This window comes from Notothenia rossii, assembly GCF_949606895.1.
Source record: "Notothenia rossii genome assembly, contig: scaffold_159, whole genome shotgun sequence".
NCBI classification, from domain to species: Eukaryota; Metazoa; Chordata; class Actinopteri; order Perciformes; family Nototheniidae; genus Notothenia; species Notothenia rossii.
Window position 1 is genome coordinate 1 of NW_027639972.1, and position 17006 is coordinate 17006.

General features: G+C 41.5%; 1 protein-coding gene across 2 annotated transcripts; it reads left to right on the top strand.

Moving 5' to 3' along the window:
* Window positions 1–2564: 2564 nt before the first annotated feature.
* Window positions 2565–14689, top strand: LOC307027196 (fibronectin type III domain-containing protein 7-like). 2 transcript variants are annotated; one of them, XM_079695404.1, is made up of 14 exons: window positions 2565–2704; window positions 2869–2881; window positions 3046–3306; window positions 6057–6317; window positions 7339–7602; window positions 8682–8951; window positions 9606–9860; window positions 9933–10190; window positions 10513–10767; window positions 11092–11346; window positions 12883–13143; window positions 13430–13459; window positions 13594–13630; window positions 14102–14689. In XM_079695404.1, exons 1-13 carry the CDS (start codon window positions 2660–2662, stop codon window positions 13623–13625), a joined length of 2460 nt encoding a protein of 819 aa, XP_079551530.1. In that variant the 5' UTR covers window positions 2565–2659; the 3' UTR covers window positions 13626–13630; window positions 14102–14689. The 2 variants fall into 2 exon arrangements, with proteins under 2 accessions (XP_079551530.1, XP_079551531.1); XM_079695405.1 differs by lacking the exons at window positions 2565–2704; window positions 2869–2881 and adding an exon at window positions 2903–2966.
* Window positions 14690–17006: the final 2317 nt, after the last annotated feature.

The window sequence follows — 17006 nt, forward strand, 5'->3', positions numbered from 1 at the left end:
TGTCTGTATTTAAGTTAATTCTGTTTGGAAACAATGTTGGGCTCTGCAAAACGCAATTCTTTAGAAAACTAAATAGTTCCCCCCCAGTTTGAATAAGGTGCCTCGGATGTTATTGTGACTGGACCCTAAACATCTTCTTTATCATTTCCCCCCTCTATGTATCAAACTAAAACTCTTCTGTGGGACTCGCTACCTCATGTTATTTGTCTTTACTCCAAATATTTCTTCTTTTTTACATTCCTGGCAGAAATAGGTTTTCTACAATGAAAGTTCATCAACAGAATAGAGCAGGGGTCGGCAACCTTTCTGATATGAAGTGCCATTTAAAAAAAAAATGTTTTCAGCGTGCCAACGATCGAGAATTACCAAGGGGGGGGGGGGGGGGGGGCGTTGAGGAGCTTGACGCTCGTCAACTATCACCCGGAGGGCGGGGGAGCCTCGCTGCGTTGAAGCAGTGTGTGGACCTGTCAGCGCAACTTACATGATGCCGAATTTAACAAACACATTTAAATAATTGGTTTAAACGGCATAATAATAAGGACGATCGTCCGTTCTGTGATTTTCCAGAGCACACATGTTATGATATTAGGGTCATGCAGAGTGAGATGAGATCGATGTCCCTTTAAGAGAGAGAGAGAGGGGTGTGATGTATTTTGTGAAACAGAAGAACAGCTAAATAAATTCAACGGCCTCCGAAGAAGAGCTCGCCTCTCTCCAGTCATTTAAGCTAAAGTGGGTTATTGAACCTGAAGCTTGTTGCTTCTGCCCTCCTCGACTACGGTCTGGGAGCCGACAGGAAAGTTCAACACACAGATGGCCAGTCCGCCCCTTTGTAGCATATTATTTCGATGAGAGATGAGCAGATCGCCACTGGGCTTTCAACTAAATAAACAGCCACGCAAAAACTGCGGCATTTGTACAGCTCCTTATGGGTACTGCAATTAGTGAAGTGCTTTCCTCCGTGGTGAAACAATCAGCACTGCACCACGGAGGAAAGCGGCAGAAAGTCACCTGGAGTTAAAGAGAGCCGGGCTGCGTTGCGTGCATGGCTTCCTTCTGCAGGTAACGGGGAGACGCGCTCTGGCGGCGGTCTCGTTCAGGATCCGAAAATACAATTTAAATATTTTGCACACTTATTCCACTTATTCCTAGTGTGCCACTGGTTACGGTGCCGCGTGCCAATGCTGGCACGCGTGCCAGGGGTTGCCGACCCCCTGGTATAGAGTATTGGAAATGCTTTGAGGCCTTAAGGTAGAGGAAGTCCAATTCCTTTTTCAGACCCATACAGTAGAGTATCCAGGGTATGGCTGGGGTAGGCTACAGCCATACCAAGAAATATCTTAGCCCCACCATGAAAGATTATGTTAAAGTAAGCAAAAAAAAAGTCAGTCGAGTAAATTGCACAGACAGCAGCGAGATTGATTACAGTAGCCACTTGTCTGGAAATGCCGAGGACTAGAAACGGTTTTGAAAACTTTTTTTTTTTAAAACAACATATTTGCATGATATGGGTCTCTCACCCATATAATGCAAATATGTTGTGGTATCTTTACTACATCCTTGAATATAGAGTATTGTGCTACAATACAAATGTTTTTCCTTCTCTTTAAGAATTTTCGAATCCTAAATCTATCGAGTAGAATAGTTCATAAATCTAATCAATAGATTCATGATTCAAAGATTCTAAAAGTAGGGTAGACATGTGCAGTGGCGTTTCTATATGTACAAAAGTGGTGGGGCACAAAAAACTTAGATGTCTATATATAAGCTTCTGCAGTGACGTGCAGTGAGGTTGATGGCTGGTGAGGCACTGACTCTTCAGGTTTACACATATTATATTTTGACCTAAATCAAAATATAATATTATTTTCAAAAGCCTTTTTCGTCTGATGCTTCGATTAATTTTAAACAGACATTTCAACAAAAGGATACCCAAAATTTTTAATTTTATCATTTAAATATTGAATTGTTCTCTCTTATTAAGATCCCATTTTCAATCAAAATTGTGGTCTAACTCCCAGTTTCCACTGGGTCCATCTGAGCCGCGCTGCGCCGCGTCACGGCTGCGCCGCGGTTTTGGTCTCGCGCCATAACGGAACCGACTAACTCCCCTTTTTCGTATGTACAGCTCTAAACATGCCCAGACTTGTAGTGATTTTCGCCTTCTGAAAGAAAGAGTGTGTTTAGTGTTAAGAGTGCTAACGTGACGGCAATCTTGGTGTTGGTGACGTGTGCAAGACCAGAGATATAGTTCATTGAGTGTTTCACACAAATAAATGTGTCAGTTTTACGACACATTTTAATTTTTTTGACTTGCAAAATTATCCTTTAAATTGACAAGCATCATATGTGTAATTCGTGGCACAATTCAAACGGAGTCGAAAGATAATCTTTCTCTCGCCATTGACTTCAATCCATACTTTTCCTGAAATAATTAAGGTCCCCTGGAGGTCCACCAGAAGGGGAGGGACTTCACCTCTCTATTACGCTACTTCACTGTGAATGGTCAATTGCTTCAGTGGGCGGGACCAAATGCAGCTATTTATACCAGCACAGACACAGTATGTTTAGAAAAAGGTGAAACCTTGAAGAGAGAAGTATTTGAATCCAACAGAAGCTGCATAGTGTGAGGAGAGAAGTCATTTTACTTCAAGAAAATATGAAGTGGCCAGCGATTTTTGTCTTGCTGAGCATATGCTCACAGGTAAAGTAACGGACTAAAATGTGTTATAGTCATTTTGCTTATTTCATTTCAGGTTCAGAAAAACTGTTTTTAAAAAGGAGTGATACAATGTTACAGTCAAGTAGTAGGAACTTGAATGTCATATAAAACCATAACCGTTTTTATTTTATTATCTACATGTGCAGGCTGCAGCACAAGGTATGTATTTTATATTTTACCATAACTACACTGCAGATGGTAATATCATTTCCATATGAGAATGAAGGGGCACAAAATATTGATGGTAGGCTATATGTATCTGTACATGAATTAATTTCTCAGGGTGTAAAAAAGTAGGCTACTATAAAGATGCTCTCTCTCAGATATCGAAGTATCCGTGTTCTCTGCAACATCGAAGAGCGTGATTCTCAGATGGACCAGGATCTACGGAGCCAGCTCATACAAGGTCATCGCCGCCCCCCAGAACTCCCCAGGCAACCCCGTTGGTTATGCCGTGTTTGGTCCACACACAGTGATGGGCACCATCAACTCTCTGTCCCCAAACATCATGTATACATTCACAGTTGCAGCTCTGGATAATGCTCAAGAGATACTAAACATTGGAACTATCGATTCTTCCTCAGGTGAGGTAACCTTGTGATGTTAAAGCACTTAATTGAGTGTTTTATTCTTGTTTAGCTTCACCACACACACAAACGTTCTGGTGCATTTGTTTTAGTTAAGCTAGTACAGTAGGCCTACCGTTTTATTCTGTGATATTCGGGCAAACTAATTATTTCTTGTGTGTGTATACAAAAGTATTGGGACACTCCTTAATCATTGCATACAGGTGTTTCATTCAGTCCCATTGCCACAGGTGTATCAAATTAAGCAACTAGCCCTGCAGTCTGCCTTTACAAACATGTGAAAGACTGGGTCGTTCTAAAGCACTTTGAGCACCAGGAAAAGCGCGTTATAAAAGTAATTTTATTATTAAAGAGCTCACTGAATTTGAACGTGGTACTGTAATATGCCACCGTTGCAACAAGTCAGTTCGTGCAATGTCTTCTTTCGTAGATATTCCACGATCAACTGTAAGTGTTATTATTGCAAAGTCTAAGCGTTTAGGAACCACAGCAACTCACGTAAAGACCACGTAAAGTTAGAGCGGGGGCGCAGAGTGCTTAAAAGTCGCCAAAGCTCTACTGACTCGATAACTGCGGAGTGCTGCCACTGAAGTGCTGCCAGAGCAGTGGAAGCAGTGGAAACGTGTTCTGTGAAGTGAGGAAACACGCTTCTCTATCAGGCAGTCTGATGGACGAGTCTGGATTTGGCGAATGCCAGGAAAACGTTACCGGCTGCCGGACTGCATTGTGCCAACCAGGGGCGGACCGGGGGGAGGAAAAGTGGCCCGGGGATTAATTGACAGACAGGCCCACTTAATGCGCGATATGTATCGGCCGGCCGGCGACGAAAGTATGTTACTTAACAAAAAACCCTATGCATTTAATGTTGTTTTGGACAATTATTCATATAGTAATCACATTACCTGAGCCCTGGAGTTGCCTAGAGCAAAATAGTTACAGCATATATTTCGCAATTTTAATGTTAACAGATCATTGATGAATTAACATTTTGACCCAATTTGCCTGACTTGACGAATGGAAAAAAACATGGGCGTAGGAAGCATCCTCAATGTGGGTGAGACAATTTAACAGGGGTTGTGGGCAGGTGGTGGACCTCACCACCTCTAGGGGGGTCTGGGGCAAGCTCCCCCGGGAAGATTTTTTTTTAAAATGTTGACGTTAAATGCATCAATCTGGTGCACTTTGAGAGCAAACTTAGGGACTAAATCTATGGCAGTCAGTAGGGGCTTGGACTGTGAGCCGTAGGGTCGCCGGTTCAAGTCCCCGACCAGACCTACTTTTGGAGTGTGGACTTCTACTTGGAGAGGTCTCAGTTCACCTCCTTCCCTGCCGTGGTGCCCTTGAGCAAGGCACCGGACATCCCCCTTCCCCCCTCACTCCCATTGCTCCCCGGGCGCTGTACAATAGCTGCCCACTGCTCCTAGTACTAGACTCCTGGTACTAGGATGGGTAAAAGCAGAGAACACATTTCACTGTGTGCTGTGTGCTCTGCATGTGTGACCATTAAAAAGTGTTTCATCCCTCCCAATTCTTAGTCAACACCCATATAAAACAGAACTGTAAACAAATTTACTTTTTCTTTCAACATTTAGTTGAACAGCAAGTGGAGGCAAAAGTGACTGCACCAAAACAATAAATGTGGGCAACACGTTCGGCGCCGCGTGACCGCTGAGGCAGACGGACTGCCTCCTTTTCACTCGCCTACGGGTACAGCCACTCCCCCTGAACCCAGGGCTCGCTACAATACTGTATACGCAAACTATACAAAAACGCCAGCTTTGGAGCTTGTTTATCCATCTGTAAGCAACTGCCAGCTAGGTCTCTCAGTCACTAACTCCTGATCGTTCACTGCGTAGTGACAGCTGCTTTGGGCCGGTATGATTTAGGCAAAATAACAAATATTTTATTTATTTATTTTTGGCCCTCCGGCCCACACACGGCACCGGCCCACCGGGGGAATCTCCCGGTATTCCCAATGGCCAGTCCACCCCTGGTGCCAACTGTAAAGTTTGAGGGATAATGCTATGGGGTGGTTTGTCTGGTGATTCTTAATGCTTCATCTTACCAAGTCATTTTGGACAATTCTATGCTTCCAACTTTGTGGAAACAGTTTGGGGAAGGCACCTCTTCTGTTCCAGCATGACTGTGCCCCAGTGCACAAAGTATGGTCTATAAAGGCCTGGTTGGATGAGTTTGGTGTGGAAGAATTTGACTGGCCCGCACAGAGCCCTGACTTGAACACCTTTGGGCTGAACTAGAATGGAGATTCTCCAAAATCTTGTTAAGCCTTTCCAGAAATTAATAGCTTCAAAGGGGGGGACCAACTTCAGATTAATGCCCAAGAATTTGGAATGGGATGTCATAAAAGCGCCTTTAGGTGGCCCAATACTTTTGTCTATATAGTGTATCTGTATACACATTACAGTCAATGTTTTTTTAAACATTTGTTATCTGAATAACTAATGTAATGTGTACATTTTAAAACACTTAAATGGTACTTTGATGATGAACAGAGGAGCACAGAAGAGTCACTGTTGGTTCCTCATGATTTAAATAAGCCTTTCTTTAAGCAAATAGTTTTATTTTATTACATTCAGCATTCAAATTGACGTACTGTTGCAGACACAAAATAAATAGTTTGCCCTGAAATCTGTGGGTAAAAAGATGGATTGCATTGCCAACTATCGCTGAGAAGGTGGAGGAAGGTGTAGTATCTCGTCAAACTGTATTTCTTGTGAATCTTTTAGCTCCTGAGGTGATGGATCCAATCCTGACGGTGAAGTCGAAGGACAGCAAGACTTTTATCGTGTCTTTCAGCTTGAAGACCGGGGCGACATCTTACATCATACGATTGCAGAATCCAAACCGCTTCATCAGAGAATACATCGTGTCCTCCTCCCCCGCTGAGATTGAGTCTCTCGACCCGTACACAGAGTACTCACTCAGCATCATGTCTGTGAACAGTGGAGGCCAGAGCCAGCCATCGTCCCCTGTGACTGCAAAGACAGGTACTGTTGTAGTGTTTGTGTCCATAATTCAAGATTGAGAAACAAAACCTAAGAAATGTATTCAGTGGGTAAACAATTAAACCCCAAGGGCTGGATTATAGCAATGAGTCACATATTCAGTAAGAAACAATATGTCCTGTTCTTCTCAGTCTCCATACCCTGCAGGAGTCACTTGTTCTCCTTCATTGTCTCTTAGCAGAGTATACAGTCCTGTCAGGGAATGTATACACATTATCTTCAGTTTTTGTGCAAAAAGAATCCAGGGTTTTTCTTGCCGATCAATGCCTTAGGGTCTTTCCAGTAAAGACGGTAAGTATACCGGACCCTTCTCTGTTAAACACAATGGGAGGACCTGATCCTGAGAACATGGCTGGCACCTCTCTACTCCATCCCCAGGGGACTATCTGATCCACATGAGTACAAAATAACATGCTACAGGCAGTCATCGTTTTTGTTCGCCGTTTGCCATTATTCACCTCTGATTTAATTTCCCTTCCTTGAATGTAGGTTTCTGTTTATTTCAGATTGAGAATAACTACACTATAGGTGGATTTATTTATACATCCACCATTTTTCAAAATTATAACCGAAGCTTTCCACTCACATGTTTGAAACTAAAAAAAACTTTTTTACATCTAAATTAAATTCAAACATGTGAGATTGATTGCTCACTTATTCAGAAACATGAAAACTATCATTTTCATTTTTTAGTAGGTGCATAAAAGTCTGTGAAGTGGCTGATACTTGGGTGCAGCCCATATTCTGACATCACTGCTTGGATCTGTGACTGCTGACAATAGAACAAAAAATAAAAAAATGGATTCACAAAAAAGTAAGGGCTTTACTAGGACTTAACTGCTGTAAAACATGACTCAGGATGTTTATTCCCTTAAGACTTGGCTTCAAAAGCATACATCTTAAATGACTAAGTAAGCAACAATCAAAGTCAAGAGAAACATATTCACTCAAAGTACAGTCGCCCTCATCGCTTCATAAAGTTAAACTTTGTCCCCCTCCACAGTGTTGCCCCCTCCTCAGCTCTCCGCCTCCTCTCCCAGCAACGACAGCATCACTGTGTCCTGGGCTCCTGTTGCCAACGCTGTCCAGTACAGCCTGTCTCTGTACAAGTTTGGCTGGAACACCACCTTCATCAAGCACAACACTTCCAGCACCAATTGGATCGTCTCCGGCCTGGATATGGGCTCAGTCTACGTCATAAAGGGTTTCGCCTGGGACCCCGAGGGCCGTCAGGGAGAGGACAGTCAGTACATCAACCAGATGACAAGTAAGCGTGCACCGAGACTCTTTTCTGTGTGTGGGAAATACCCATGATTGCTCCTACAAGTATATAGAGTCCATGTGCCTTTTTTATTTGATCATGTAAAAAATATTATACGTGTAGAGATGAGAGAAAATATTAACTAGGCTTGCAATCTTAAATAAACTTAACACAGTCACAGAACTTTTCATGTTATTGGGTAAGTATTACATTACATGTTACTTGTTGGATGCTTTTATCCAACACGACTTACATACTCAATACTGTGGGCAATCCCCACACGAGCAATTTGGGGTAAAGTGCCCAGGGGCACAACGACATTCTGACTGCAGAGGGGTTTGAACCTGATCCGAATACCAACGCTCTATCCACTGCACCACACGCCTCCTCCACACAAAAAAAGTTTTTGCTTTCCAGAAACATTTAACCTCTTCACAGTCTTGCACTTATTAGAAATATATAATAGTGGAACCTAAAACATGACCTTAAGACACAGAATATTGTGTAAAAATATATATCTTCAAATGATTATCATGGGATGTAGCCTATATAAGCTACAAAAAACATGACTCAAGTTGTTTGAAATGGTATTAAAACCCTTTGTTTCATAAAGGAAACTACTCCATACAAGAAAAGGTTCTACATTTGAACTTGGGCGACTCCTAGTAGTTCAAAAAGACACATAGGTAGCACTGGTCTTCTCTGGAGTGTCTTATTTGTCCACAAAGACTTATGCCATCACAAGAATACAAAAACTGTACAAATAGAACTAGTTATAAAGCCATGTTCAAATAACTCGATAAGTGTTGACATGTAAACAGTCATTTGATGCTGAAATAGTGGGTCTCTGTGTTGGTTTGAACTATATAAAATATTTTCAACCTCAGGCTGTGACATCTATATCTAAGAACGGCAGCCATCTGATTAATACAGTATTATTAGTAATAACATGTTCCTCACCAAACATTACTGGTAAGAGTAATTTAGAAACTATTACTCTAATTATACTTCTCTACTCCTGTTAGTGTGTTTTTATGTGTGCTTTTATTTAATGCATCATTGGGCATGTTTTATTGTTTTCACAGGACCTGCTATGCCATCTATTGCCAATGTCTCCATGGTGATGAATAACGGTTTGGCCGTTATCTCCGTGTCCTGGGAACGGGATGAGGGGGTCTTTGGGTCCCTCCAGTACCATGTGATGAGCGACCAGAACCTCACCTGTAACTCCACATCCACATCCAGCTCCTGCATCCTGGCTCCAGTGGGCTGCGGAGAGGTACACATAGTCCGGGTCAGCACCTCCAACGAGGCCGGGCCCAGCGACCAATCCGGCCCCATGGTGTTCATCACCTGTGAGTATTAGACTACATTTAATTCCGATCACACTTGTGAACTATCTGTTTGTAATAGGGCACCGTAGACCTATAATGAGCAAGCCATAATAATGCAAGGAGTATTGGATTAGTCACAAGATACTGTATAAGTGTTGGTTGGTTGGAAGTTAGTTCATTACATCTTATTTAGAATCACTTTTATCCAAAGTTACTTCGATGCCATAAATGTGACTACAGGATCAATTTGAACCTCTGATCCTTACATTAATGGATTATCAAAATGGTTTAATTTGAAAGTTGACAAGAAATCTATTCGTCTTTGCATATTTATGATCTGTTTACGAGACAGCTATAAGATCATTCAATCTTCACATTCTCTTCAAACATAAAATACATAAGGCTTTTTCTTACCATCAGAAGAATTCTTAAATAGATTAAATCTAATATACAAGGAAATCAAACGGATACTTTGAACATACACTTCCCTACAAGAGTTATGATTACATTTAGTTGTTTAATAAGAAAAACATTATTATGTTATATGTAGAATTCTAACATTAACACATTAGTGCTAGTCTAGATATGGATAAAAAAATGATGGCAGCACTAGTTTGCTCTGAAACCCTCTGTCATTAAAATATGACTAAACTCTCTGCTGTCCTGTCCGGTCAGCCCCCTGCCCCCCACAGTCTCTGGCTGTTGTGGAGTCGACAGAAGGAAGCTGCACGCTGACCTGGGACACGGTGACTCACGTCGACAGCTACACAGCCTTCATCAAGAGAGGAGACGGTGCAGAGGAGAGCTGCAACACCACCAGCAGGAGCTGCACCTACAACTGCACATGTGGCCACACATACCTGATGTCTGTGATGGCCTTCAACCAGGCTGGCAGCAGTCCTGAAGGACAGGTTCTCAACGACACCACCTGTAAGTAGCCACTGAGGGGACAGATTTGAATTCATGATTTTCTGTGTATCACACCCCCTGTGTGTCTTTCAGTGCTCTGTTGTCCAGAGGGTGTATCCATCTCCGCCGTGAGCACTGACACGTTTGAGATCACGTGGACGGTCTCTCGGGGGGCAGAGCTGTACCAGACTCGAGCTGCAGACAGTTCAGAGGTCATCCTGTGTAACGACACGGCTCCGGTGTGCGCCCTCTCTGACCTCAGCTGCGACAGTTCCTACAGCGTGGTGGTGACACCCTGCAACGACATCAGCGGATGCAACCGGGCATGCAAAGCTCACACACAAATCACAGGTAGGAAACGTGTGCCCACCTGTATCCAGCAAATATCCAGTTACATTTTTAAGTTGTAAAGTTTTCCACTTTGTTTCATTTTCAGATTTCCCATTTAAATAACGCTAAAAGATCAGTTAAAAAATAGTTTTGAATGACTTCAAATGCTTGATATCTAATATTATGAACTAGACTGGTCATCAGAGAGCTACAGTATATTTGAAAACTACACATAGGCCTACAGCCAATTCATTAATTTCACATCCATTCCTCATGTACTGTATGTGGAGTAGTCTCAGAGGTTTGATTATGCTCTTAATTCCTCTTTTCCTCCACCCGTCAGCTCCATGCATGCCGATGAATCTGATGTTGACTCAGAGAAACTCCTCCTGCTTCAGTGTCAGCTGGACTCCAAACAACAGGCTTGCTATTTACACCGTGACAGCGTCGGGAGATGACGGCACACGCACCTGCAACACAGACGGAAACAGCTGCGACATCACTGACCTTCCTTGTGGCTCTAACTTTGAAGTCAGCGTCATAGCAACCAGCCCAGCAGGCTTGGGTTTACCCAGCTACTCTGAATTGTTGGAAACAGGTGAGCGGTCAAAAGTTGTGATTGAACCATTTTATTATAAAGCACAGGCAGGACTTAAAAACAACAATATAATAGCATGCTAGTGACGTGTAGCGCCACCTACAGCCTCAAGAACACCTTAAGGTTTCCTCAGCATGGAATACGAACACAGATATTTGTAATAAAAACTGATTTCTTAGTTAATATCAAGCTGTCTTTTGCTCTTTTCTGCTGTAACAAATGTAAATGTCCCCTCTGTGGGACGAATATAGGTATTCTGATTTTAATACAGATGGTAGTTTTTTTGTTCCACTTCAACACTAAATGTATCATCCTCTTCTACAGGACCGTGCTGCCCGGTGGATCAAGTGGTGGATCAGGTGACGCAGGCAATGAGCAATGTGTCATGGTCTCCCGCTAAAGGGGCGCATACATTCATCACTTCCCTAACATCAACGCGTGGCCACGCCCGCTGCCACACCATGGACTCCCACTGCCTCATGGGATGCATCACCTGTGGGACCAATTACACCATCACCATGGAGGCGATCAGCCACAGCGGGGGCCGGTCAAACTGCTCCTATGAGGGCTTCTCGTCCAGTAAGTGATTGGGTTTTCTTCCAATGAAAAGAAAATATTTTGCAACTGTAGTGTATCTACCAGAAAGCACTGACATGACACTTTTATTATAAAAAAGAAGCAATATATATATACACGATTGTTTATGGTATGTATCAATGGGGGGTGCTAGTGGATCGCCGGAGCTGTTAGATTAATATTAACATGCTTATTGTAGTTGTAAGTGCACTGCCTTGCGGCCTGTAGCACCTGTTACAGGGTGGTTTAGGCTAGGTTGCAGCTCTACCCTGTGGACGTATTGTGCCTGTGATATATATCTGCCTCACGTGACTATACCTCAGTTGTATGATTACCTGCTTAATGTGAATACACGGCGTTGAGACACAGCCTGACTTGCCTTGTTTATTAATGCACCTACATCTACAAACATGGTGTCAGAAGCTCAAATAGGACCCAGCTGTGGACTGCATGCTACTGTCCGTCGCTGAAACAGAGTGCGTTTATTTGTTTTGGTGAGGTTTAGCAGTTTAAGTTAGCCTGTTAGCATTAGCGTCACGTTGGAACAATGATGATCATTGTTGATGGAGCATATGTGTGGACTGGACCTGCATTTTACAGGAAAGGAGTGAGCAGAGAGTAGAGTAGTTGTCGATTCTTGTTCTGTTTTCTCGGAATATCTGCCTCTCCCTCTCAGACATTGAGTCGCGCGCGCTACTAAAGAGACGTGTTACCATGGAAACCAAACAATGGTGTAGCTTATTAAAGTCCGAGTGGAAACAGTCGTGTGTAAATCTGATTTTGTCAGAAATGCGGGAGAAATATGACCCCGGGAGGAAACCGGGAGAGGGCAATGAAATCGGGAGTCTCCCGCGAAAATCGGGAGGGTTGACAAGTATGACCCACACCCAACCTACACTCAACCAGATGACTGGTTTCAGGGCCAGGATAACTAAGTCCACGTCTGAAAAAAATAACCAGCTCACTGGATTGCACTCGACTGTAGACCACTTGGAGTGGTAGAAAATAAGGGGCTGCAAAAGGTACTACAGATTGCATCGTCTGACACAACATATGAGCTGCCATGCAGAAAGACAGTGACAAAAAGAATCCAGCAGCTTTATGACAATGAAAAGGAAGATAAAGAGAATTTATTGGAGAAAGCCGAATGTGTTGCCCTGACTGGGGATCATTGGACCCCGGTAAGCAATTCAAAGTACCTCTGTGTGACGGCACACTTTATTGACATCTTCTCACTGTTCTCAGGTCAAATATTTATATGTAATTAAAAATGCGATTAATTTCGATTAATTAATTAAAAAATCTCTAATTAATTAGATTAATGTTTTTAATCGAGTCCCGGCACTACAAAATACACTTTAAATTCAAAGCCATTTCTTGACTGCTTTGCTCATGTGCGTCAGGATTAACATTTGACAGCTCGGTGAAATATATGTTCCAAAAATTAAAACAATTTGTAGTGCTCTCTTTGAATGGGCTGGTTATCTTTCAGACATTAAAGCCACTGCAGAAAGCTCCCTTCATGTCTCTCTCTCTCAGGTGCCTGCTGTCCATCAGGCGTCCGGCTCTATGGGATGGCCCACAGCTCTCTGCGGGTGCACTGGCGCGGTGCTGGCAGCAGCCACAGCTACGTCACAGAGCTGGTGGGCAGCAGGAACAACTACACCTGCACCGCCTCCCCCGGGGAGAGCAGCTGTGATGTTCCCAACATCCAGTGTGGGGATGTCTACACTGTGGTGGTGACTCCGCTCACACCAGAGGGCAGCAAAGTCCTCTTCTGCGCCCAGAGGATCTACTCAGGTAGGATTGTGACATCTCTCAGTTGTTTATGATGATAAATAATATAGGAATTTAGTTTGGAGCTAATGTGTCCTTTTGTTTATATTAAAAGTTAACCCTCTGTTTATGCTCTTAACGGAAAAGTTTTAGCACTAGTGATTTTATGTCTTTCTGTATTTGGGAACACAACAGCAGTAAAGACGATTCAAGCCTCAGAGGGCAACAAAGGTGGCACAGCTGAATCATGTTTAAAATGATTGACAACATTTTGACTGAATTTCAACCTTTTTTTCCCCTGCCCTCTCAGTCTCTTGCGAAGGCAGCAACCTTGGTACAGGTGAGTGTTATAATATGCAAAGATATATTTATAACTCTATTTTAAGTCCCACCGAAACCACCCAAACATTTATTTGACTTAAGAAGTAAAATTATTATTTTTCTCTAATGTCATTTCAACCTGTTGTTCTGCAGTGATATACAGAGGAAAGAGAAGCGTGGACTAGATATGGTAAGTAAAAATACGACAATTATACAGAAACTGTAGTGGAAGCTGTACATAGCAGCAACTGCTATAGTGGTTGACTAAAAACGCAAGCATAAAGTTATGTGAAGCCAGTGAGCTTGCCTCTTTGAGACCAGCTTTTAATCATCCTTTAAACTTCACAATATAATTAACAATATATGTGACAATAAAGCAAGCTAAAAGATGACCTTTTATGAAAACACCAATATTAAAGCAACGCAGGCACGACATGAAACGAGAACAGAAACAAAACTCTGATACTTGTTACAGTAAGACATAATAATTAAGTATATTATACATGTTCAGTTATAATGATGATTCTCTCTGCTGGTCACAATAAAACATTATTTTGATCTGAAAACTTTGATTTGACACTCTGCTGTTATAAGATGTAACAATTTACTTAATGAATATACATTTCTTCAAACTGAATGTGACTGAATCTCTTCTCCACAGACGCAACACCGCAATCTTCCTTTTCCTGCTCTTCCTCCATCAGTCCCGCACCACTGCAATAAAGCCAACTCATGGATGAATAGAAGGACTTGCCTGCACTGGACAACATGCCTGTGTGTTGTCCAGTGGTGATAGTGAAATCATTTTAATAATACATTTGTATGTGTTTTTATGTCTGTATCACTGATAAAACAATACCCCTCTATTCCCTAAACAATCTTGATCAAGCACTCGAAGAGACGAGTGCATATGTTTGCTGCTCATGAGGCAACATGTGCAATGTGGACATGAAACATGTTAAAAGTACCTCTTGAACAAATCACCATATTGACAAAAAGATCAATTGGCAAAAGAGTAACAGTGCCTAAGCAGGCCTTGAAGAATATTTTGCCCCTTCATTTTCTGAATAATTGATTGGATGGTTGGCCAAAAAGTAAATAATTGTAGGTGTGCCCCCAAGTAGGAAGGCTCCTGGTGATCTGTGTCACCTCATCTGTTCTCAGGATGAATTCAACTGTTTGTGATATGTGTCTCTGTTGTTGTGAAAACCTGATTCATAGATCAGTAAATAAATTATTCCGAGCATCATTTTTGTGATGTGTGGTTTATTTTGCCCATAGATTTGTGCTTCAAAATCTTGTTTTATGCTGTTTGGTGCCAAATTGTGGCGGACCATAACTAAGTGTACCTACTCCAATACTTTGACTCCACTATAATCCAAAGGCTAATGCTTTTGACTTCCCTCCGTTTGTTTGATAACTTTTGAATATACATTTTTAACTAAAAGGTATTTATATTTAATGTCAGCTTCAGATCTATCCATCAGATTCAATTATAATACAATATATATATATACCGAAACGGGCCTTTGATATAATGAGGTCTTTTACTTATCTTTGTCAGTAGTGTTCACATTTACTTTCTATCTTTCTTACCTAAAAGAATAGTGAACAAAATTGTTACCCGGCCACACTTTGGACATTTTATTTTCCTGCTACAAAGAAAGTTGTCTGGCAGGAAGTGCTTTTGGCAAGTTTTCATAACTGGTGTAAATGCTCAGAAACCTTGGTGAAAATGTGTCCTAGTTGTGAAACTAAGGTAAATCAGGCACATTTGCTTCAGGGTGTTGTTCTGACCCCCTGGGCAATTTACTAACAACATTAGTCCTTATTTAATTTAATATTTATTCCTTTTATCTATTCAATCTGATATCTGATGTCAGATATCCTGTCCTTGATAAAACATCTGCTCAGTATCCCAGAGTCAAAAAGGTTTTCAGGTTATTTAAAATTAAAATATTGATATCAAATTGGAAACAAGGAATCTATATACAAGTTGACTTAACTAATTGCTTGAGCTCTATTTGACAGTTTGTAATACTGTTTACATGTCTCCTTAAGTCTGGAAGAGGTTTGAAAATGTGTTTATAATAACTGAACATATAAAATGTCTTGTTTGACAATAGCAGTATGGAGCTCTGGCAATGCAGTTACAACTTATGTGTCCATTGATTGTTTTTAAACTTGTTTATTCAAACTCATACCTTTTTTAGAAGTATTTGTATGGAGGAGTATTAGGGCCAGAACAACTAGAGTAGAACGTTTTTTAATTTTAACAATAAAGTTTCAATGTCTGTATTCTCAATATTTTTACTTTATTAACATTTCCACTAAAAGTGCAAAATATATTTAAAGCTGCAGCAACAATGTGATTTGTTTACCATGTCTGTATTTAAGTAAATTCTGTTTGGAAACAATGTTTGGCTCTGCAAAACGCAATTCTTTAGAAAACTAAATAATTCCCCCCCAGTTTGAATAAGGTGCATCGGATGTTGTGACTGGACCCTAAACATCTTTATCATTTCCCCCCTCTATGTATCAAACTAAAACTCTTCTGTGGGACTCGCTACCTCATGTTATTTGTCTTTACTCAAAATATTTCTTCTTTTTTACATTCCTGGCAGAAATAGGTTTTCTACAATGAAAGTTCATCAACAGTATAGAGTATTGGAAATGCTTTGAGGCCTTAAGGTAGAGGAAGTCCAATTCCTTTTTCAGACCCATACAGTAAGTATCCAGGGTATGGCTGGGGTAGGCTACAGCCATACCAAGAAATATCTTAGCCCCACCATGAAAGATTATGTTAAAGTAAGCAAAAAAAAAGTCAGCCGAGTAAATTGCACAGACAGCAGCGAGATTGATTTCAGTAGCCACTTGTCTGGAAATGCCGAAGACTAGAAACGGTTTTGAAAACTTTTTTTTAAAAAACATATTTGGATGATATGGGTCTCTCACCCATAATGCAAATATGTTGTGGTATCTTTACTACATCCTTGAATATAGAGTATCGTGCCCTACAATACAAATGTTTTTCCTTCTCTTTTAGAATTTTCGAATCATAAATCTATCGAGTAGAATAGTTCATAAATCTAATCGATCGATTCATGATTCAAAGATTATAAAAGTAGCGTAGACATGTGGATATTATCCGGCTGAAAAAACGTGCATTTATCTAACAGGTTCGTTTTCCACAGACCTTATTTAGAACTATTTTCCAAAATCCTATGGAGAAATCCCATTGCTTTTTTGTCAAGGGAACCTTATTATACATCCATGGAGGGACCATGTTCAGCTTACTTCCGGGTTTTAGGACGTGTCACTGCACCACTCGAAGTCCCGCCTTTCTATTAGTCAACTAGAAAGACTACAAATCCCGTAAGTGGTGTCATTAACGTTACACATTACACTCGTGTTACTCACCGAAACCTTAGAGGTTTCTCAATACTCAAATTTCCCCTCCTCGACTCCTCTCCTCGAGACTTGGTGCCGCCCACAGGAGATGCGAGCGGAGGACTGAGGAGGGGAACCGAGGAGAGAGGAGTGGAAGTGTGACACTTGGTTCCTGC

Bases quoted from the DNA above. Each gene is read 5' to 3' on its own strand.
- LOC307027196 (XM_079695404.1), top strand. From the start codon at position 2,660: ATGAAGTGGCCAGCGATTTTTGTCTTGCTGAGCATATGCTCACAG. The intron at 10,768-11,091 runs GTGAGCGGTCAA...CCTCTTCTACAG, and splicing joins CTCTGAATTGTTGGAAACAG to GACCGTGCTGCCCGGTGGAT. The intron at 11,347-12,882 runs GTAAGTGATTGG...TCTCTCTCTCAG, and splicing joins CTATGAGGGCTTCTCGTCCA to GTGCCTGCTGTCCATCAGGC.